This window comes from Micropterus dolomieu, linkage group LG13 (genome assembly GCF_021292245.1).
Source record: "Micropterus dolomieu isolate WLL.071019.BEF.003 ecotype Adirondacks linkage group LG13, ASM2129224v1, whole genome shotgun sequence".
NCBI classification, from domain to species: domain Eukaryota; kingdom Metazoa; phylum Chordata; class Actinopteri; order Centrarchiformes; family Centrarchidae; genus Micropterus; species Micropterus dolomieu.
The window spans coordinates 19,367,998-19,392,230 of record NC_060162.1 but is presented as its reverse complement, the minus strand read 5'-3'; the positions used below and the strand labels follow the sequence as shown (position 1 = coordinate 19,392,230).

General features: G+C 40.7%; 1 protein-coding gene across 1 annotated transcript in view; it reads right to left on the bottom strand.

Moving 5' to 3' along the window:
- The window catches only part of si:dkey-247m21.3 (5-hydroxytryptamine receptor 4), a 74,524-nt gene that overhangs the window by 22,144 nt on the left and 28,147 nt on the right, over positions 1-24,233 (bottom strand). Inside the window, exons 2-6 of the mRNA XM_046066001.1 lie at positions 18,378-18,459; positions 17,704-17,886; positions 16,023-16,223; positions 15,424-15,577; positions 11,076-11,740 (exon numbers count right to left, since the gene is read on the bottom strand). Coding sequence (XP_045921957.1) covers positions 11,076-11,740; positions 15,424-15,577; positions 16,023-16,223; positions 17,704-17,886; positions 18,378-18,400 — 1,226 coding nt within the window. The 5' untranslated portion in view covers positions 18,401-18,459. The remainder of the gene's footprint in view (positions 1-11,075; positions 11,741-15,423; positions 15,578-16,022; positions 16,224-17,703; positions 17,887-18,377; positions 18,460-24,233) is intronic.

Here is a 24,233-nt window from a genome sequence, read left to right as displayed (position 1 = left end):
ATCATTAAAATCAACTTGGTAAAGAAAAAACTTTACAAACAAAAAAGATGGGACTTAAAATGGAGAGAGGAGAAAAGGTGATTATAGAAACAACAAAGATTTCACACCTATGTTTAACATAAACGAAATAAGATAAAATCATCTGGGTAAGAAAAAGACAGAGAGATGCAGAGACGAGCAGCAAGAGGATTTTATGTTCAAACCATAATAAATCATGCAAGTCTCATAATGAATCACAGAATGGAGTGTTTACACTCCTCCAGCCTGTCTGTCTAAACTCAGCGTCCATGGTCGATAACATGCTCCTTCTCACCAGTGACCTGCTTCTCATTCACACCTTTACATCTGCAGAAAGTGTTGCAACAGTCTGAACAGGGTTTTCATGTTTTTTTTAATCATGTTGACATGGCATTTTGAGACAAGCAAGGATTCACAATGTGCTAAACGATGAAGCCACACATCCTCAGCCAAGATGCTCCGTATTTGTATAGCACCTTTCTAGTCTTTTCAACCACCAAGTGCTTTTTTACACTACATCTGCATTCACCATTCACACACATTCATACACTGAGCCTAGGTGCTCAAACATAAACTAACATTCATACACTGGCGGAACAGCCGCCAGGGGCAATTCAGGTTTCAGTATCTTGCCCAAGGACACTTCGACACTTCCTGGAGGAGCCACAGTCGCCCCACAGGATGGACAGATCTATTTTGGGAACCTATTTTCCAAAGATGAGAAGCAGCTTAGTCTTTAGTTTTGATTCTCTTTCCTATTAGTGGTGTGAGCTACAATTGTTACTAGCATATTAAAGGAGTACTCCACTGATTTAGTATTGCATCTCCATTAAGTTGGGCAACCAATGAGAGGCAGATTAAAAGAAAGAACAGTCCAAAACAAAGTACAAAAAGGCCGAAATATCATAACTTTTAGTTCCTAGTCTGAGTCAAGCTCCACCCAAACACTGGATCCTAAATTTACCATAATGCAAATTGATAGACTCTACATGTTAGACACCCCCTCCCCCCACCCCCGCCAACGTCCTCTAAACTCCACACTTCTTTTAAAACCAAGGCTTGTTAAGTTGTTTTATTTTTTGAAGCTCGATCTGAGACAACCCTGGTGACACCACTATGACATCATCACAGGTTTTGTATTCTTGGACTTGACAAAGCTCCTGTTTTGACAGACTGAGTAGTAGTCCTCCTGACAGTATATTAATCCTCTGTGTTCCCCTTTACTATAACCCAACAACCATTTACATTGTTTCTAATACCTTTCTGCTTTCATTATTTTAGTGTTTCAACAGCTATTTTACATTGGATTTTTGCACACATAGCTCACTTGTCCTATTCTGTAATGAATCCTTCTGCATAGTCCTAATTTCCTTACATGGAACTGAATGTTTTATTTTATCTTAATAATCAAAACACAGAAACATTCAAGATGGGAAAAAAGCATTGATTGAGCATTTGGCCTTTAGCCAAAGAGTCATCTTACTTGTCTCCCCCATGACCCTCATTCCAGAGAGATTCTGAGATGCTGTTGTTTTCAAATCACTAAACAGCTGTGCTTTGACAGTGACTGTCAGATAGTTGAATCACACTGATTATACACGGCTGATAGCTGCTGCTTGGCTGTATTTAACATTCACCAGGACTTGTGATCTCCATGCAGAGCTGAAGATGAACTCAGGACAGAGCACACTGAACCTGCTCAACTGTTACAGGAAGAGTTGGAGTTGTAGCTTGTTATTTTTGACATTTACTGGGAACACATTTTCATCATAGCACTTTGGCTTCCCTAAGGTGTTTCATTAAATATATGTTTATCTTTGAAATGTACCTGTTTACCTGCACATGTTTGGCTGTAAAAGCTAAGCAGCTAATTTGTCATCTGGGGCACATTAAGACTGTATCAACCTCTTATATTGCACCTATCATTCTCATTTGACTCACTCCCATACAATTCTTTTTGTTCAATCTCACACATTCAGCCCACACTGTTTTAGGTAATGATGTCAGCTGCTCTGAAGGAGGTAAGATGACAGAGCTAAGAGAATCACAGAGAAAGTACAGGGGACCTGAGAAGATGATCAGAGATTTTGCTTGTAAAACTTAATTGTTTCAGATGATTTGGTTACTACTGTAGAAAAAGCAAATTATGCACAGCATTTATACTCCCGACTTTTAACCATCTACAGAATCAGTCATTGTGCTCCTGCAATTTTTTTGTCTAATGCTAAGGTTTTTGTCTTAAGTCTAGTTACTGTCTTAATACTAGCTTAAAGGACAGCTGCATTACAAACTGTAACCCAGAGTTTCCCCTTTTAAATTACAATATAGGTTGCTGAGGCATTTTTGCAAATGGCATTAGGAGCAGTATTTGTTTTTGTACATTATCTGTCTCATGTACTACTGTCAGGATATACTGACACTTTTAGTAGGCAACAGTGTGTTAAAATACTGTAGAACACGTCGTACAATATCTTATGAATGGAGCAACACAAGGACAAAAGAGACGGTGCGACAGTATTTACTCAACAGCTTTAACCTGTTTCAGATGTCTAGATGTCTTTTCTTTTTTTTCTCTGCTAGTGAGTACAACACAAGGTCTTTGTTATAACTAATCATACTGTGTATTATCCAGTGCTAGGGCTGTGAGTGCCTACCGTGTGTGTGTGTGTGTGTGTGTGAGTGTCTGTTTGTTGTTAGGACCACTCAGGGAAACGGCCTCAGGATTTTCATAGTGGAAAAAGATCACATTCATTTTTTGATCCTTCCATGAACATATTTTGTTATCAGAGCAGGAATGGGCAGTAAATAATAATAATAAACTTGCAAATAATGTTCTTATATCAATGAGAAGACGTCAGAAGTCAACAGGATTAATTTAAAGATTCCAGAATTTCAAAGCTTCAAATTAAAATTGGCCTAAAATTGGAGTAACTGGAGAGGAAGAGGAGCTCTGTATTTATTTTTATTTTACCATTCTGGTGGCTTTGCATGTTCCCCAAAATATTCTGAGGTTTTGTGTGCACGCAAGCACACACAGAAGACACTTTTGTGATTTTAAAAACTACACTATAGGCAAACTGCATGTACCACGCACCCACAGACAGTCCCTAAATGCCTAGACAAAATAATTCAAGAGGATTCCCCCCAGTAATTTCAGTTTCCAGTATCCTGCTGGCTGTAATCTGATTGTCTGAGTCTGTTTTCTGTCCGTGGCAGATTTTAAGAGAGGATATAAGATTGGAGTTAACACTGTTTGCCTTTCTGTTTCCTACACACAAAGACAGAAAGCCCAAAAAATGCACACAGATGCCACAGAAACACACTGGAGCAGAGATTCAGTATAAGGTCAGCAAGTTTCTTTTCTACAAACTACACACACATACATGCACTTGCATACACACAGCACCGTAGAACAACGAGATGACACGAGATAATAATTGCTTAGTACAAATCAATACTAATTAACAGGCACTAAAAAGACAGAATAACGCAAATTTAGAATCAAAGAGTGTGTTTACAAGTGTGCACTATGTGTGTATGTACTGAATGTGTGTTTTTTTTACACATACAGTATGTGGAGTGTCGTGTGTCACAAGCATAAGATTTTTAGACAATATCATAGGGTCTCACATTCCTGTGCTTGTACATATTTTGTATAAAGTTGTTTGTCATCTGTGTGTTTAAAGTGCGTATACGATTGCCTCTGTTTCTCTGTGGCCATGAAGTACTTAAAGTTAAAGTTAAACAGTGCAGACACAAGCGGGTCACTTCCTCCATCATCCCCACTTGAAGGAGCTGAGAGCACAAACACAGACGTCAAATAAATCACTTCCATTAACATCAACAGAAACTCCGCTGTTGGACTATTATTCTGATATTATACATTCTCATTCAATTAAAGATTTCAACCTGTACAAACAAACACATTTGGAAAAATTCAATCTATCTCTCCAAGTCCACTGGTGGACATGGTGTCCACATGTTAAAAAAAATGTGACAGAACTGTAGTCTTGGATGCCACAATGGGAGAAAAAACATGACAAAGTGCCCTCTAGGCTGGCCCAGTGTGCAAGACGATGTGATTAAGTGCTCTCTAGAGGGCCCTTCCAATGGACAAAACGTTATGAAGAGCCCTCTAGGGTGGCCTTCCAGTGGACAAAACATGATAAAGTGCCCTCTAGGGTGCCGTTTCAGTGAAGAAAATATGATGAAGTGCACTCTAGGGTCCTCTTCTAGTGGACAAACCATGATGAAGTTCCCTCTAGGGTGCCCTTCCAGTGGGCAAAACGTGATGAAGTGCCCTCTAGGGTCCTCTTCTAGTGGACAAATCATGATGAAGTGCCCTCTGCGGTGCCCTTCCAGTGGACTAAATGTGATGAAATGCCCTCGAGGATGCCATTTTCATGTAGAAAACGTGATGAAGTGCCCTCTCGGGTGCCCTTTCAATGATGAAAACATGATAAAATGCCCTCTAGGGTGTCCTTCCAGTGGACCAAACATGATGAATTGCCCTCTAGGATGCCCTTTTCATGAAGAAAACGTTATGAAGTGCCCTCTGGGGTTCCCTTTCAATGATGAAAACATGATAAAGTGCCCTCTAGGGTGCCGTTTCAGTGAAGAAAATGCGATGAAATGCCCTCTAGGGTCCTCTTCCAGTGGACAAACCATGATGAAGTGCCGTCTAGGGTGCCCTTCCAGTGGGCAAAATGTGATGAATTGCCCTCTAGGATGCCATTTTCATGAAGAAAACGAGATGAAGTGCCCTCTCGGGTGCCCTTTCAATGATGAAATCATGATAAAGTGCCCACTAGGATGCCCTTCCAGTGTACGAAATGTGATGAATTGCCCTCTAGGATGCCATTTTCATGAAGAAAACGAGATGAAGTGCCCTCTCAGGTGCCATTTCAATGATGAAATCATGATAAAGTGCCCTCTAGGGTGGCCTTCCAGTGGACAAAACATGATAAAGTGCCCTCTAGGGTGCCCTTTCAGTGAAGAAAAAATGATGAAGTGCACTCTAGGGTCCTCTTCTAGTGGACAAACCATGATGAAGTGCCCTCTAGGGTGCCCTTCCAGTGGGCAAAACGTGATGAAGTGCCCTCTAGGGTCCTCTTCTAGTGGACAAATCATGATGAAGTGCCCTCTGCGGTGCCCTTCCAGTGGACTAAACGTGATGAAATGCCCTCGAGGATGCCATTTTCATGTAGAAAACGTGATGAAGTGCCCTCTCGGGTGCCCTTTCAATGATGAAAACATGATAAAATGCCCTCTAGGATGTCCTTCCAGTGGACCAAACATGATGAATTGCCCTCTAGGATGCCCTTTTCATGAAGAAAACGTTATGAAGTGCCCTCTGGGGTTCCCTTTCAATGATGAAAACATGATAAAGTGCCCTCTAGGGTGCCGTTTCAGTGAAGAAAATGCGATGAAATGCCCTCTAGGGTCCTCTTCCAGTGGACAAACCATGATGAAGTGCCCTCTAGGGTCCTCTTCCAGTGGACAAACCATGATGAAGTGCCCTCTAGGATGCCCTTCCAGTGGGCAAAATGTGATGAAGTGCCCTCTGTGGTGCCCTTCCAGTGGACCAAACGTGATGAATTGCCCTCTAGGATGCCCTTCCTGTGGGCAAAATGTGATGAATTGCCCTCTAGAATGCCATTTTCATGTTGAAAACGTGATGAAGTGCCCTCTCGGGTGCCCTTTCAATGATGAAAACATGATAAAATGCTCTCTAGGGTGCCCTTCCAGTGTACAAAATGTGACGAAGTGGCCTCTGCGTTGTCTTGTCAGTGGGGAAAACTTGATGAATAGCCCTCCAGCTTGCCCTTCCAGTGTAGAAAAATTATCCAATGTACAAATGTGTGCTCTTCCAGAAGACAAAATACAGTGAAGGCATTACAAACAAAGACAATAAAGTTTAAATAATGGGAAAAGATCTGACTATTTAGACTATAACGACATTACTATTCAAGAAACAAGACTAAGAGACTATAGTATAGCTAGTGTAAGGCTATATTTGGTTCAGGCTATTCTAGTGGTGCCTTGGGCTAAATGCTAATGTTCATGTTAAACTGCTAATGTTAACCATGTAATATTTACGGCGTTCACTGTGTTAACTTAGCATATTAGATGCTCACATTTGCTTATTAGCACTAAACACAGCTTACACATTCAAAAAGACTAATAGGAAGGTTAATAACTTTGAAAGTGATAAATTAAAGTGACCATATTTTGGTTGTCAAAAAAGAGGGCAGGAGGCTGTATTCATTATAATTTCATATAATAGTGTCATAAATACCTTACCCCTAGTACAATATTAATTACAGTTACAGCAGTTTCATTGTGGTACATTGTTCTTATTCATTAAATCCTTGCGAAAGAAAAATGGTGTACTTGGTGGGTTGTCTCTTATTTGTTAATGCTAAGTGTTGACTTTTAATAATATTAACCATTCATGCAAAAGGAGTTGAACATTTTGAAAGTTTGCTACAGCAAATCTGGACTAGCGCCTGAATTTTATCTTTTATCTTTATCGTAGTTTAAAGAAGATCATACTTCCTGATTGGACATGATAGAAAGAAAAACACCGTCACAGCTTATGAGACTTCATGTCAATTAAGTACACACTATGCTAAAATTGACTGATTCGATTATTTTACACAAGTCTGAGTCCAGGACAGCTTTCTTTTATCTTGTATGATGTTCCATCTACAGAACACAGCTGATTTGACCATGAACATTTATTTCTAGATAAGGCACAGCATTTTCACATCTATTATCTACACATTAGTGTATGACACATAGCTTAAATGAAAAATAATGATGATGGTTGCACATTATATTTGTCTTGCTGCTGGAGTTGATGTACCACCAATGTATAATCTACAGGGTCAAAGGATGACTAAAACTAAATTGTAAATTATCAATATTAATTAATATATTAATTATTTTAAATGTCTTTAAAAAGGCAGTAACTAGTGCAAATTAGTGTATCAGTACAATACAGTGGTTTAAGAAATACACAACCAACATTTACAGTCTTTAAAGTGGGTTAGGGAGAGCGATGTTGAGCAAGTTTTCACTTGAGTCTTTAAAGTGAAGACATGACTCCAACTGAGATTCTTCAGGTGATTAATATGGATGACGCTTCAAAAATGTGTTGTCACATGACCAATTTTGTCTATGATTGCCAAGAAACAAGGAGTGGCTTAACTTCACTACAGGCTCAAATCACTCCGCTCTCCCTAAGCGATTCTAATCCAATACATTTCTTTTTGTCAAATTCAGCGAATATCTCCTCGCTGTCCGCTAGTTTTCCGTTGTGATGTTAGTTATAGTAGCGGCAGAGTTGCGAGTATCGGTGTCTGGAGATTGTGTGCTGGCTCTGGGACTGTCTGTCTGCTTTGTCATGGAATTGTATTTCTCCAGAATTGCTTACCCCACTCTTAAATCCTTGTGTAAGAAAAATGGCTTACATTGTGTTTTTTCTATAATGTGTTAATGCTGAGTACTAACTCGTCAATTATCACAACCAATCATGCATAACAATGAGTTCAACATTTGAAAGTTTGCTGTAGCACATCAACATTTTTTTTAACATCCTGCCCCATCCAGGCTGTGATTGGTCAATTTACGAAAAGTGACATTGACGAGCACATTGACAAGTTGAACATGTTTCAACAAAAAGTTGCCCTTAGTTCTAGGATACTTTCTTTTTTCCCTACTTTTAGTGTGTCACACAAATGATCAGCACCTGGTAGGTTGGACTTTACTTTCGAAGCTCTGTTGTGTCATCATCTGACTCTATTCGTGTTCTCTTTGAACAACATAACAAAAAAAACAAACAAAACAACAAAACCTTACAAAGCCTGGCTCCAAAACTTTTGGAGCCAGGCTTTGTAAGGTTTTGTTACTTAAAGTTCCCATGAAACGGAAAGTGGAGTGCTATTTGCTTATGTGTTTCCCGTTAAGAGCTAACTATCTACAGATGCAGACAGATACAGTTAGCAGCAGTTAACAGTTTAGCAAAAAGTAAAGCTATCTGTCCATCCTGAAGCTCGGTACTATACCTCTGTACTTAATTCCCTGTTGGTCTTTGAGGCTGTGTTTGCTGCTGAGCACGATTTTGTTGCCCGCTTGCCTGGCTCCAGTTCTGGCGCCCATTCCGGAGCCGTTACCCATTAGAGGTGTAAACACTAACACTCCCCCAGGCCCCGAGCTCCCACTCCAGGCAGAGTCAGCTATTACGTTAATACGTAGTTAATGTATGTGCCAGTGGGCTGGCACATACGTTAGGAAGGGGATGCACATCCGCCTCTCTTTGCAAGAAGACACAAACAAACCTGGTTTTCTGCCAGGGCCCTTAATTTCTTCTTTGATGGATTTCTAACAGAGAGCACAGCTGGACAACACATATATAGACCCATTTACTTTTTTATATTTCTTCATCTAAGCCATCAACCTGCCTCTTAGACCCATCCCGACTAGGTTGCTTAAAGATGTTTTACCCTTAGTCAGCACTTCTATACTAGATATGATCAATCTATCTTTATCAACAGGCTATGTACCACAGTACTTTAAAGTAGCTGTAATTAAACCTCTTCTGAAAAAGCCCAAACTTGATCCGGATGTTTTAGCCAACTATAGACCTATATCTAACCTTCCATTTCTCTCTAAGGTTCTGGAGAAAGCAGTTGCTAAACAGCTGTGTGACTTTCTACAGAGCAATAGTTTATTTGAGGATTTTCAGTCAGGATTTAGAGCTCATCATAGCACAGAGACAGCACAGGTGAAAATTACTAACGACCTCCTTATTGCATCAGACGAAGGACTTGTCTCTGTACTGGTTTTATTAGATCTTAGTGCTGCATTTGATACCATTGACCATCAGATCCTATTGCAAAGACTGGAACATTTCATTGGCATTAAAGGAACCGCTCTAAGCTGGTTTAAGTCCTATTTATCAGATCGATTTCAGTTTGTACATGTTAACGATGAGTCCTCCATGCACGCCAAAGTTAGTCATGGAGTTCCTCAAGGATCTGTCCTTGGACCAATCCTCTTCACTTTATATATGCTTCCTTTAGGCAATATTATCAGGAAACATTCCACAAGCTTTCATTGTTATGCAGATGATACTCAGTTATATCTATCGATCAAACCAGATGAAACTCATCAGTTAGCTAAACTTCAAATGTGCCTTCAGGATGTTAAAACCTGGATGACCAGTAATTTTCTAATGTTAAACTCAGATAAAACTGAAGTTATTGTTCTGGGGCCTAAGCACCTCTGTGACGCATTATCTAAAGATATAGTTTCCCTTGATGGCATCGCCCTGGCCTCCAGCACCACTGTGAGGAATATTGGAGTTATCTTTGATCAGGACATGTCATTTAAGTCTCACATTAAGCAAATTTCAAGGACCGCCTTTTTTCACCTACGTAATATTGCGAAAATCAGGAACATCCTGTCTAAAAATGATGCAGAAAAACTAGTCCATGCATTTGTTACTTCTATGCTGGATTACTGCAATTTATTATCAGGCTGCTCGAAAAAGTCCATTAAGACTCTTCAGCTGATCCAGAATGCTGCAGCACGTGTTCTGACAGGAACCAGGAAAAGAGATCATTTTTCTCCTGTCTTAGCTTCTTTGCATTGGCTTCCAGTAAAATCCAGAATAGAATTTAAAATCATTCTTCTTACCTACAAAGCTCTTAATGGTCAGGCACCATCTTATCTTAAAGAGCTCATAGTACCTTACTACCCCACCAGAGCACTGCGCTCCCAGAATGCAGGGTTACTTGTGGTTCCTAGAGTCTCCAAAAGTAGACTAGGAGCCAGAGCGTTCAGCTATCAAGCTCCTCTCCTGTGGAACCAGGTTCCAGTTTGGGTTCAGGAGGCAGACACCATCTCCACATTTAAGAGTAGGCTTAAGACTTTCCTCTTTGATAAAGCTAATAGTTAGGGCTGGCTCAGGTTAGTCCTGAACCATCCCTTAGTTATGCTGCTATAGGCCTAGACTGCCGGGGGATTTCCTATGATGCACTGAGCTCCTCTCTCCTCTACTTTCTCTCCCTCTGTATGCAACCTTATCCCATTATTGCATGTTACTAACTCGACTTCTCCCCTTTCCGGTAGTCTTGTGCTTTCTCGTCCCTCTCCTCTCTCCTCCTATCACTTCCTGCAGGTGTTTCTGGCTCTGGAGCTGTGGAGTATGGATCTGTGGCTGCGGGTCACCTGCTGCCCCCGTGTTCCTGCTCGACACCCTCTGCTACAACAACTATTGTTACTAGTTCTATTGTTATTATTGTTATTATAATCATTAACATTACGACTGTTACCATTAACACTACTATAAATATCTGTACCATTTTTCATTTATATAGCAACATCACCTTTACTGTCTGTACCTCTGTGTGTGTATATTGTGTAGGCTGCCTCCCTCCCCTCTCTCTCTCCTTCCATCCCTCTCTTTTTCTCTGTTCCTCTCCTGCCCTCTCTCTCTCTCTCTCTCTCTCTCTCCCTCTCTCTCTCCCTCTCTCTCCTTCACCCCAACCGGTCGAGGCAGATGGCCGCCCACCCTGAGCCATGGTTCTGCTCGAGGTTTCTGCCTCTTAAAAGGAAGTTTTTCCTTGCCTCTGTCGCCTAGTGCTTGCTCTTGGTGGGAACTGTTGGGCTTCTATAAATAGCATCATAGAGTACGGTCTAGACCTGCTCTTTTATGAAAAGATGCCTATTTAAATAAAATTGAATTGAAAATTGAATTGAATTTACACCACCTTACTCGCTCATACATTTACTGTCCTTTACAACAGAATTAAGGTAGTCACTATTTGTCATCAGTCCATCAAAATTGCCATGCTATCACCGTGAACAAGGATGTGATCAAAAATCCGCTGTAGGTAATATATACCCTGTTTCTACTGGCCAACCATGCAAATTCCCAGGTCAAGTTTAAAAAAGATTCATTTGACGTGAGTCTGTTAAGCATCAGCATAATTTGCTTCATTGTACTGAATAAAAAATTATAATAGTAAATATTCACAGAAACTGTTTACCTTAAGGCCATAGAAGTTCCGTTGACCGACGCAGCTGAGTATGCTCTGTGGGTATGTCTATAAGAGCAGCTCCCGTGCCGTACATAGCGCTCATCCCCACAGCAGAGAATCACCAAAAATGCCCTCCGAAATGCCCTGTTCAGAAAGGCGTAGAGGAAGGGGTTCAACCCTGAGTTAATGTACCCGAGCCACAGCCATGCTGTCCAAAGCTGCCAGGGCACTGTGTAATGGATGAAGGGGTCCACCACATTGGTGATAAAGAATGGCGCCCAGCAAAGACAGAAACAACCCATTATAATCGCCAGCGTTTTTGCCGCCTTAGTTTCAACACGCATGCGGCTATTTGCTATGGGAGCCTGCTCTGAGGCAGAGGAGCCCGCTGTTGTCCTAAGGCGGTGGTGCTCCGATGGATCTGAGGAAGTGGAGGACCTCACAGTGATCACCGGAGCTGTCCCGGTGACGGGTGCAGAGCCAGCCCGCTGCAAAGTCTCGATCTGCCTTACGTGGGTCATGGCTGTGATGTAGATGCGCTGGTAGGCCAGGACCATGAGGGCTAACGGGACGTAGAAGGCCACCGCAGAGCAGATCAGGGCATACGGCCGGTTGACCAGAAACACACAGCTTGTGTCATTGGAGCCTCCTACCATGGCTCGCCTTTCCTCAATCTGGAAAGGATAAGAGAGAAAAATAACAAACATGCAGAAGAAGCAGTTCATAATCTATGGCATTTGAAGGTTGTATCCAGGCTGTTAAACTGACTGAAAAATAAAGACAGAATCTAAAGTCTACCGATCACAGAGCAAAAGTGAACCAACGTATTAACTTACTTGAATATTGAGAAAGAGGACAACGATATTAAGGATTAACACTATTCCTGTACAGCTATGTTAGCGTTAGCTAACAAACATTACATTAGAAACAATCCACAGCCTACATTTTTCTGGATTTGTTTTAGGTTTTGGATAAGGAATAAATCGTACTTCTCCTTTCAACCTGTCTGGGTAGCAACTGTAACTATTACAAGTGCCCCAGGAACGGCGTCTGACTATATCTTGGAAAAATACGGCAAAAAAAAGCTAGAAAACGACACCTTCTGCCTTAGAGTCAATAGAGCGCAGCCATGAAAGTGTCAGCCCTAAATTGGAGCAAGTCCTATAGCTTACTGCACTGTGATTGGCCAGCTGTGTGTTCATGGGCATGGCTTAGCGAAGGGTCACTTGACCCACACTGGTGACGAGTAGGAACTTTATAGGCATTAAAATATACACCAAAGTCAGAATTAGACATAAATCTTTTCAATGCAACAATACATTTTACATCCCAGAGTCATAGTCATGGCTGTTTGTGTTAAGTGGAGAGCTGGAGCCAGGAGGCGATTATCCTAGCTTAGCATAAACACTGAAAGGAAGGGGAAACACCTAGCCCAGCTCAAAAAGTTCTAAACTTCTTTTTACGTTTTTTTTATTAAAGGTTCAGTGTGTAATATTTTTGAGGATTTATTGACAGAAATGCAATATAATGTCTATAAATATGTTTTCAGTGGTGTGTAAAGACCTTACATAATAAAACATTATGTTTTTATTACCTTAAAATTAGCCATTTATATCTACATAATCGCGGGCACCCCCTTCTATGGAGGTCGCAGTATTGTGTTGGCATGTTTCTACAATAGCCCACAATGGACAAACAGTGCTTCTGCTTGTATAATTCTGGCAGTATAGACGCCCGTCACTACATTAAATGTGTCCGTAGAAGAAGAAGAGGAAGTAATAATAATAATAAAAATAATAATAATGATAATTATATACAGTCCTCCTCCACAGTAGTCCTCTGGTTTATTAGAAGTAAGAAGAGAAGTGACATTTGGACAAATGAATGAGCACAAACATGTTATTTAGCACGAGAGCTGACAGCCTGTGGATCTTTACACCATGAAGCCAGAGGAGTCCGGACAGATACAAACAGCTGACGGCAGAAATCACCGATGTGAATTTTCCCAGATGGAAGGCTATAATATGGGACAGATGTTTTCAAAGCGGAGCTGAATTTGTCTGTTTTCTGCTGGACAGGTAATTAACTTAAGTCTGTCAGACTCTAGTGATGCAAATGAAAGCTGTTGTTTGTTAGCTTTAGCTAGAAGCTGGCCATAATCACCGACAGACCTGATGTGTTTCTCCTGTCCACTTCTGTAAAATATGTAGTTGGATTAATTTCATGTAGTGACTCTCTCTCTCTCTCCAGTGCTCTGTTTTGGCTTTGGCGGTTAAAAAGAAAATTGTTTTTTGATAGTGCTTTTCCGCTGTGCACAAAATTGTATAATTTGTACTTTCACATGCTAAATAACCATTAAAAACATTGAACCGTTTTACCACAAGCTGAAATTATGGCTGTCAGTACTACTTTGTGTTTTTGTTGTATTTAAAAAAAACAAAAAAACAACACATTTTGGTTAGATTTGCAGATTGCTTATCTAATTAATTAAACAAAGCAAGAGGAGCCTTGATCCTCACCAGACAATGCTTTTGTAAACTTCATGTATTATGTGGTTTATAATAGACTGTGGTGCAGAAACAGTGAGGCTTACATTTTCCTGTAATCTGTCAGTGGCCATACTTGATGCACTAGATGTGATAGTTTTTGAGATGTTCTGCATTTACTTTGGCATGTTAGTCCAGATGAGCCAACCCTCCCAAGATGTAAAAAAAAGTATAATTACAGTACAGTTAAATAATGTATTACAGGAGAATGAGACATCATGTAATACTTTATTTCTTGATGTGGCTGTTGTTTAATGAACAAGTAACAATAATATTCACAATAACATATGGTTTTACTGAATAATCAAGTAAATATAATTTTTAAATATATCAATGTAAAGAAACCTGATTTCTTGACTGGCAACTCTCTGCTATCTCACAGAGGACATCTTTTGTTCTGTCTCAGGCACCGTAGCGATACAACTCTTGGATAGGGGAGGGGGGGTGCAATTTGCAACTCTCTCCACTAGATGCCACAAAAACTTACACACTTAACCAAGTTAATTAGTGAGCTTCAGAGGTGTTGGTAGCAGTGTTGTTAAACTTTGGAGGGGTTAGCTGCTAAGCTAGGCTAAAGAAAGAGGTAAAGTGCTAAATACTGTTTTGTAATTTCTAGCCTTTTTAGACAGGTTTAGCCTGTTTGGCCAACTGTATGTTTGTCCTCAATTGGAAATATGAGGTCAGAGTAAATTGAAAATCCTACAGGGGGAGCAGAGCCTCAAGCTGAAAAAGGATTTATCTTATCCCCTTGTGTAGTAGTTGGACTGATGAAATACCCGCTCAGCGCTACATTGTCATTGGTCATTTTGTGTGAGGGGGCAGTAAAATTCTAACCTACAAGCATCTAGAAGGTATCTTTCAAGTACTTACACATATTAAGTATGTCTAGTTTCACAGCTAAGGCTGAGCAAAGACTTTCAAATCACTACTCCACAAGGAGTGTAGAGGCTCTTTCTTTCTTTTGTGAAAATGGTGCGGACACAGTTCAGACCAAGCAGACAGTTCAATCAAGAACAATCAGTTCTTGTGGCTTTGTGGCAGCTGGTGAAGAAGTTTTGGTTTCAAACAATTCCCTTTTGGGGCAGAACAGGAGGTTTAGTGAGAAGTGATCAAAGAGAGAAATGTACACACAAAATGTAAAATGGTAAACTAAAACATAAACTAAAGCCTGGCCTGAATGTGCAGACATAAGTCATTTCAAGTTCTATGCAATTAAGTCTGTGACATATGACTTCAAGATACCCAGCCAGCTTTTAAAAAGAGAAGATTGTTTTTTGGATGCCGCCTGACTGAAAGACAGAGAAAAGACCTGTGTATTTCATTAACTCTGGCTGAATAAATTCATCTATCCCCGCCTTCCTCTGAGAGTCCTGCAGCTCATTTCAAGGCAGCTCTGAAATAACCTCACGCCAAAACATATCCAAACCAGCAGAAAATGCTTGCTGAAGTGCTGTCTTTGCTCGCAGCAAGAGAGCCTCCACAGGGACTGGAATTGTTTTGTGATCACTGCATTACCTTGTCATTGTTCAAGGGATTGGAAATGTTATTAGAAACAGAGAATATTAGGTTGGAAAGCTTCATGCTGCATTTGCCCTACGAGAAAGTACATTTCTCTCTTTAGGCAATTGAGGGAGGTATATAAAGTCTTCAGTGTCATATACTTTGTTAAAATATACAGTACATTTTGTTGATGCAGCTTTAGGAATACAATTTTTAATAATAATAATGTAACCAGCAGTTGTTTTTCAGCTCATTACTGTGTCCCCTCACGCCTCCTTCTTGATTTCTAATCTCAGCTACTGAGGACTTACAATGTCCTCGATGCCGATAGCGTTCCAGCTTTGCATAATGGGTAGGAAGGAGATGAATGTGGGGATGATCCAGCAGCCGCTGAGCATCACTGCCACTCGGACCGGGGTCATCTTGTGTCTGTAGACCAGCGGCTGGCAGCAAATAGCGTAATACCTGAAATAATACACACCCATACTGTATTCTTCAGTGTACAGTTTTTGAAGTGATAAACTATAAACACAAAGCCAAACATCAACGCTGTTTTAAACTATTCTTACAAATTCAGCCTTCAAATTGCATTTTTCAATTCCTTTTGTTGTATGTGATATCTTAGACATGGGATTATTTGGATGACCCACCAAAATAAGTGCCCCCAACCGAAATAAAATTTATTTCACTTTTGTATTATTTCCTCGTTTAGAAGTTAGGCTTGGAAACAAAGTAGAATGTATTGTTTCTTATCATGAATTTATCATAATTTTTTTTTTATTACTTTTTATTTGACTTATTTGGGGAAGTCTCTCTTTGAAGTGCTTCTCCTTTCATCAGTAGTTTGCACAGTTTTGTGTTCATTTGCTTTCTTAGATTTGTGTATCAAATGACAGCGTTTCACACAAACCTGTCCAATGCAATGCAGCACAGGTGCAGGATGGAGGCTGTCGTCAACAGGACATCCAGAGACGTTCGGACCAGGCAGAAGATCTCTCCATACCGCCACTGGCCAGTGGTCAGCTCGATCGCAGCGAAGGGCATCACCACCAGTGCAACCAGTAAGTCAGCAAACGCCAGCGACACAATGAAGTAGTTAGTCTTCTTCTTTCTTAAAAGGAGAGGAGAGGAGACAACAAGTTGACAGCAAAAATTATCCACAAAAGTATCCCTGATGGTCTAAGTAAAGAGGATACTTACCTCCTGAAGATCTTGCTGGTAGCGAGTAAAAGGCCATTACAAAACACTGGCTTCAGAAAAACTGTCCCACAAACATCTAGATCTTCCAGAACAGACAACCTACTCCATACGACTCCAAAGGAATTGGGAAAAGAACGGTGCGAAAAAGTATGTTTTTATTTAGATAGACCCTTCTCATTTCTCTCTGATTCCAGGACCATCAGCACCGGATCCCCTCAAGGCTGCGTTCTTTCCCCTCTGCTCTTCTCCCTGTACACCAACAGCTGCAGCTCCAGTCACCAGTCTGTCAAGCTCCTGAAGTTTGCAAACGACACCACCCTCATTGGGCTCATCTCGACCATCTGGTGATCTGGTGCAGCCAGAACAGTCTGGAGCTCAACGCTCTGAAGACCATGGAGATGGTCGTGGACTTCAGAAAGAGCCCAGCCCCACCCTCCCCAGTCACCACTGTGGACTCCTTCTGCTTCCTGGGCACCATCATCTCCCAGGACCTCAAGTGGGAGCTGAACATCACCTCCCTCACCAAGAAGGCCCAGCAGAGGATGCACTTCCTGCGGCAGCTGAAGAAGTTCAGCCTGCCAAAGACAATGATGGTGCACTTCTACACCACCATCAATGAGTCCATCCTCACCTCCTCCATCACCATCTGGTACGCTGCTGTCACTGCCAGGGACAAGGGCAGGATGCAGCGCATCATTCGCTCTGCAGAGAAGGTGATTGGCTGCAATCTTCCTTCTCTTCTGGACCTGTACTCCTCGGGGACTCTGAGGCGTGCAGGAAAATTGCAGCTGACTCCTCCCACCCCGGACACAAACTGTTTCAGACTCTCCCCTCTGGCAGGAGGCTGCGGCCCATCAGGACCAAAACCTCTCGCCACAAAAACAGTTTCTTCTCGTCTGCAACTAGCCTCATTAACAAGGCCCGGGTCCCCCACTGACACCCCCCCCTTGCAAATGATACAAATGTTACAAATGTCTCTGCACATGTAAATACTGTTTCATCTCGTGTCGGGCACAGACCTGGCACTTTGCACATATTTGTTGTTGATTGTTGATCTTTGTTGTTGTGTATTTTTTTGTTGTCAGTTTATATATTTATATATACACAATATTCTCTTCCATTGCGTTACTTCTGCACGGCACAGACCCACAATAATGCACATTTATATATCTGCAACGTTGTTCTTCTATTCCATATTTATATATTTCTACATTTATTTATTTTGACTGTATGTTTGTCTACGTGTAGCACCTTATCACCACAGCAAATTCCTCGTATAAAACACTACTTGGCAATAAGGTACTTCTGATTCTTCTGATTCTGATTTCACTGGGAGCCAGAATGGACAACTGCTACTGCTTCCAGCACTGAAAATAAAAAAACAGGCTCACCGTAGATGTCTGTCCTTGCAGAGTGCCACCATGACCAGTAGGTTTCCAAACACTGTCATGATGATAATGATGGAGAGAAAGACAGTGAGAACAACTGTCTCCAGCGAGCTCAGGAATTCCGGCTGCTGCTGCTCCTGTTGTTGTTGTTGTTGTTGTTCTGCGTTTATTACGTCATCCAACAAACTGCGAGAGGGGAAAACACAAATTCATCAGTTATTTTGAAACTGCTCATATATCAGATTATTGGGGTAAGATAATATTGCTAGTAGATAGTAAAGATAGAGAGGAAACAAGGTAGAGAGGTAAAAGGGAATGACATGCCAAGGGTGTTGCAATTGCATTGTTACACATGCAGCAGATTGAGACATCAACTTCTTACTGAACATAAGCATGGATTTGGCACAAATAACCCCAGTGGTGTCATTTTTCTGGTAAGGACAGTTTATTTAATTCATTACTAAGCTACACTTAGTAAGCAATTAGTACTTTGAATGAAAAAAGAATACTTACAAATTGAATTTTATGTTTAGACTAAGATTGAAAAGAAAGCAATAATACTGAAATTAACCAAGTTTTAAAAAGCAATATTTAACAAAACTGGTATATTTGATGTAATATGTACACTGGTTAAAATTGTAGGTTTTAATGTAACAGAGTTTGAATTTATGTCTTACTGCCGAGGTGATGCTGTGGCCATCACTGGTCATCTGCATTGAGGTCAGCAGAGGATAGTCCTCATCACCCCATGCTCTGGCCCTGTTGACACACACACACACACACACACACACACACACACACACACACACACACACACACACACACACACACACTCATGATGTAATTGTGCTGGCTCTTGCAATAAGGCTGCATTTTTCCGAAAATAGTAGCCAGCTTGCGTGTACAAATGGACTGGATTTCTTCTTGTTTGTCCTTCTTGTGGCAGCAATACTGTGCCAAAAATGTGATATTTGTACCTCAAATATGTAACTAGATCACAGCTTGAAAGTGTGGAATATTTATAAGACAAACAAGCTGCAACAGGCAGATTCCAGATTCCATCAGCATGTTTGTTTGTCTTTGTAATGCAATAGTAAAACCATGCTTTAGTGAGTACCACAAGAGAAATTTTCCTTTTTTATTACCCTGTCAAAGGAGGTCAAAGGTCAGATATCAGCTCTTGAACACTTCTGAGGCTGGTAAAGATTCAGCAGATCCTGCTTCTCGCTGTCTGACCCTGCAGCCCTTATTTAACCTGGCAAATAAGGTAAACATATTGATTTTACCAACAACAGCCTGAGATAACAAGAGGACAATTAGTTTACAAACAGGTGAGGGAGGTTAAAGCATTAATTCTGGGTCATTGTCCACCTGGACCCTGTTTAACTTCCTTTTTTTCTGTCAAATTAATCACTTCTGATACAGATCAGTATACAGCTTCTTACGTTTTTGCTTGGCTAGTGGTGGATAGGTGCCTGCTCTAAAAAAACATACAGATCAACATACAGAAATAAAGAGGGAAACCTCCAATATCTTTCTTAAAATGCCTGTCTAAATGTCTGTACAGTTGTCTGACAGTTTTATCTTTCTGTATATTTTAGTCAGGACTGACCTGCTCAGATACTAACCTACAGACTAACACTGCCATCCCTAGAGTATGTGATAATAACAATAAAATATATACTGATATACTTGCACCAAGGCAAGACAAGTACACACTGTTTCTTTCTATATTTACATTAACTAAGAGGACTATGTCAAAAAGGAAATGACAAATGGCTCATGCTTGGTGTCATTTTACAGTATCTGTACTTGAGGAACAGCATAAAGCCTTTCTTCGGTACAGTTGTGGATACCTTATCTGCTTTAAGCACCTATTACAACATCTGCTGGGTCTCTGCCTTTTTATGATGACTGTCTGGTCTTATCGCACTAGAGGGTCAATATCATTACACTGTGACAGCCGGTGATCCTGTCAACAACACCTACTTCCTTCAGGCAGATCATCATTTACAGTTTCACACACGTATCATGTAGTCCAGTAATTCTCAATTCTCTGCCTTGGTGTCTGCGCAGTTTGGCTGTAAGGCTTTTGATGTAAGTTTAACATCACTTTATTTCATCTTAACACTGTTTTAATTCGGTTCATGTTCCTATGTAAACATCCAGCATTCACTAGATTTAACCATGGCATAAAATCATTTGACTTGTCTCAATTCAGAACAAAGACAGTTACAGTAGTGGTCTGTGAGACTGATCTCAATTTGCTTGCTGGTCCCCAGAGACAAGAACCCCTGATCCAGTTAATGGCTTTTCCAGTTCTGACCTGTCCAGTCTTTGTGTTTTAGACACACACACAGCATTCACTGGGTTGTGAAAATATATTGCGCTTTTTATTCAAATGTCTTGTAAAGTTTGGTGAAATTGAAACCAAAACAGAGGTGACAAGAAAAGTTCAGGGTGATTTCTATCAACAGCTCCACTTCCTTGAGGAGAGCAGAGAGATAACACAAACCAGATAGATTCCACCGAAGCCTCATTGTACTTGGCTGAAGATCATACATACCATCTGTACTAACAACGGCCAGTAAACACCATGTTCTTTCTCTAAACACATGAGCACCATTGATCAACTCCCCACCGTCATCTTTGGTGGTCAAAAACCCATACAGATGTTTTATGATCTCTTAATCAAGTGATTCCCAACCAGGTACATGGAACGATTGTGGAATAGTTAAACTAATCTGAATAAAACAGGAATTATGCTATCAAATACTTCTGTTTAGGAGACAAAAATAAAGACACTGGATTACAAATTGGTGTGACACTGATACTTCTGTTCATTTATTGTCATAATAACCAGGAAACCAACCTGAATACCACATGCTGTGGTTAAAAGTTTGTGAAAACTTTCAATTTTATTTATACAGCGCCAATTCACAACAACAGTTATCTCATAGTGCTTTTCATATAGAGCAGGTCTAGACTGTCCTCTTTGTGCTATTATATACACAGACCCAACAGTTCCCACCATGAGCAAGCACTTGGTGACACAGGCAAGGAAAAACTTCCTTTTAAAAGGCAGAAACCTCGAGCAGAACCATGGCTCGGGGTGGGCGGCTATCTGCCTTGGAGCAGTTAGCAAGCAACACCAAATCTGCCACGGAAAAAAAACAGACCGGGCCTAAGCATCGACAACTTCAGGATCACTATGTCTTGTAGAGAAACATTTTGTAACAACCATAGGACATGTTCTCTGAAAACATAAAGGCAAGTGCAAGTATCTATACCTGTTCGAGTAGACCATACGTTGAGGAAAAAACCTGCATCATAGAGAGGGCGAGACACAATTAACTGTACAAATGGGGATAATTGTGCACAATTTCTCCACTTTAAAAAGGCTATATGCAGTTTTTCAATGAAATCACTTATCAATAAATCACTTTTTCACGTGCTATTTGTCAACGGGCTTTAACCTTACTTAGAAATTAACCAGTTTTCGCTGCTGCTTGGAACAGCCACTACTCTGCTTCGTTCAAGCACGCGTATGAACACACACCATGTTGCAATCTAAAAAGTGCAAGTGGCCGCTGAAAACTACATATAGCCCCTAAAAGGCATTCATGGTGTTATGGTGGTGCTTGATGATACACGTGAAAAGTGACTGAAGTAGTATTTGTGAACGGAGAAAGTAGGGTTGGGTGGCGTCATATACCGCGCGATGGTAGAGTGTATCCACCGGTAGAGATAAGATACTGTTTCAACTGCAGCTATCCCTTAGTGTCTCTATCATGTAGCAAATAAGGGCTGGATTTTTGTGTGATCTCGTGATACTGCAAATCCGGCTCCCTTGCAAGGTAATGTGACTTGGGCAGCATGACTTCAACAAACAGCTGGTGGCAATAACGCCCCTCTAAGCTGGTTTGTCAACCTTCTTAGGAGAAGAGAGTGACAAGAAATCATGGAGAAGGACTGAAATTGTAAATACAGAGCAGAAGGAGAAGAAAATAATCAAATGTGATGAAGTACAGTACGGTTATTTAAAACCATTCTATATACCGTGATATATCATATCACGCTTTCACACCTCCACACCCTGGCCAATAAACAAATGCTAAAGGACCTAACAAGCATCTAATTTGAATCTCACTGAGGCCTTTAGAGGCTGCTGACCCCTTGGGCACTCAAGCTGTACCCACATCCATGATTAGGGCACAAAAACACTGATTATACACACAGTAAATATAATTAAATGTCAAGTTGCTGAAGAAATAATTCAGCTCAACAATGGCGCACAGATTGGATGGTATTCTAGTTTGCATTACAAAACCCAGTTTTCAATAACACACTGACAAATGACTGATTACTGTTTGCATCTCAAATGATCCGTAGGACACTGTAATAAGCATCATCCTATTGCTCTTTCACTCACACAGAAATCATTACTGGACAACAAAACTAACACTACCCACTAAAGTACCCGTTGCTCGCTCAGTTACTCGCACATTGGAATCTAAGGAATGTGAAAATTTTTGCTCAGTCTGAATTGCAATGAGAGGAAAAAATAAGAGAAAGAGAGAGTGAGAAGGGAGAGGAGCTATATTTCTGACATGTTGCTGCAGTTCTTCTGTGTGAAGTATGTCCAAGGAGGCGTGTTTTCACGGCTCACCGTGTCTATTTCACATCTGACTGACACGGAGTTGAATGGAACAGAATGAACTCTGGAGAGCAGGGCCCAGGAAGAGACTAAGTTGCCTTTTGTCTATTTTTTATGTCCTGTATAGCCCACAGTTCTTATTATTGTCATTATAGTATTACTATTAATTTTTATCATTATCATTATTGACTATGATCAAAGCTCTAGAATACATACTAAAACTAAAGTGTGCATCATGTCAGTGAAACTGATTGAATAGCATTACTGTAAATGAGAAATAGGACTAAGTCTATAGCCCTGCTAGCAGCTCTGTGAGACTACTTGGCACAATGCTAACATTAGCAGATGTTTAGTATGATCATCTTCTTAGTTTTGCATGTTAGCATGCTAACATTTGTTCATTAGCACTAAACACAAAGTACAGCTGAGGCTGATGGAAATGTCAGTAGTATAGGTATTTGGACATAAACCACAGTACCGGACAAAAAAAAAGAATTCTGATCCGATGATGGCGCTAGATGAAAAGCCAGGGGATCACCAAAGTTATTACAATTCATTCTGTGGGTAACAACTTCATGGCAATCCATCTAATAGTTGTTGAGACATTTTACCTAAAACCACAACTCTAAACCTCATGGTGGCACTTATGGAAAAGTCAGGGAATCACAAAAGTCGGTGGGGTACATCCTCTAGGTGCGCCACTAGTCTGGATAAAAAAAGAGACAGGCAGACATACTGATTAAGTTTCTCATACTGCTGCTCTGGAAGAGGAAATCGTGTCATTGGCTAAAAGCCACTGTGGCTTTGTAGCGTATGAAAATCTAAGGAGATCAGTTCAAGTCCAAGTCAACATTAGCATTAACTAGAGGTGTGACTAGATCTCGCGCCACGAGATCTTGTGAGATTAAATTGTGACAATATTTCTTGTCAGGTAAAAAGTAGTCTCGTGAGACTCACGCAAATTACATTTTTCACACGCTGTTATGCCACACATTAATTTTGTCACGCAGTGAAATACAAATGTATAACTGATAAGACTCACTGAGCGAATCAACTCCGTCCAGCTGATGCCACACCGGCGTAACCCGCTCGTACTGTGAGTCCAGACAGCTGTTACGAGTGGTAAGCTGGTAGAGTTTTGCAACATAAACATCTAAAAAGAGAAGCCAGCCTTGTTCTGTTTGGAACTGTGAGCTACACTTTATCTGAGCTGCTAAAGTTAACGTTTAATTTACTTTTGGTTTCACAATCAACATGCAGTCCCAAACTGCGTCGGTCAAACAGTCTGAAGGGGATGACATTACTACCAGCGAATAAATAACGTAACGCACATGAGAGAATAGGGCAGGTAGACTTCTCAAATGATGACGTTAGTCTCTTGTGACTTTTTTCTGGACATGTCAGAGAACACAGATTTGTGGGAGAAATTTCAAAGGTGTAGATAGTTTTGAACATGAACATAAAATTCAGCAAAATAGTATTAAAATCTAGTCAAGTCTCGATCTCGTGAACCCAATCTCATCTCGTCTCATTGTTTAAGTCTCTCGTTACACACCTAGCATTAACACATCTATGTTTGTCTATATGTATATAGATAGATAGATAGATAGATAGATAGATAGATAGATAGATAGATAGATAGATATTGGACTCTGAGACTGACTGATAAACAAAAACAAACAGGCAGACAGACGATGTAGGAGGACTGACTGACTCATCTGATGTGAGCTGTAATTAGAAGATGCTTTCTCGCCATCTGGGAAACTTCCTGATTTACAGGGCTGCAAAAACTGCCTACCTGATGCATGTCTGAAAACCTGGCTATAGTTTATCCAAACAAAGTTTATGTTCCTGTCAAAGACGTCCATGGAAAGGC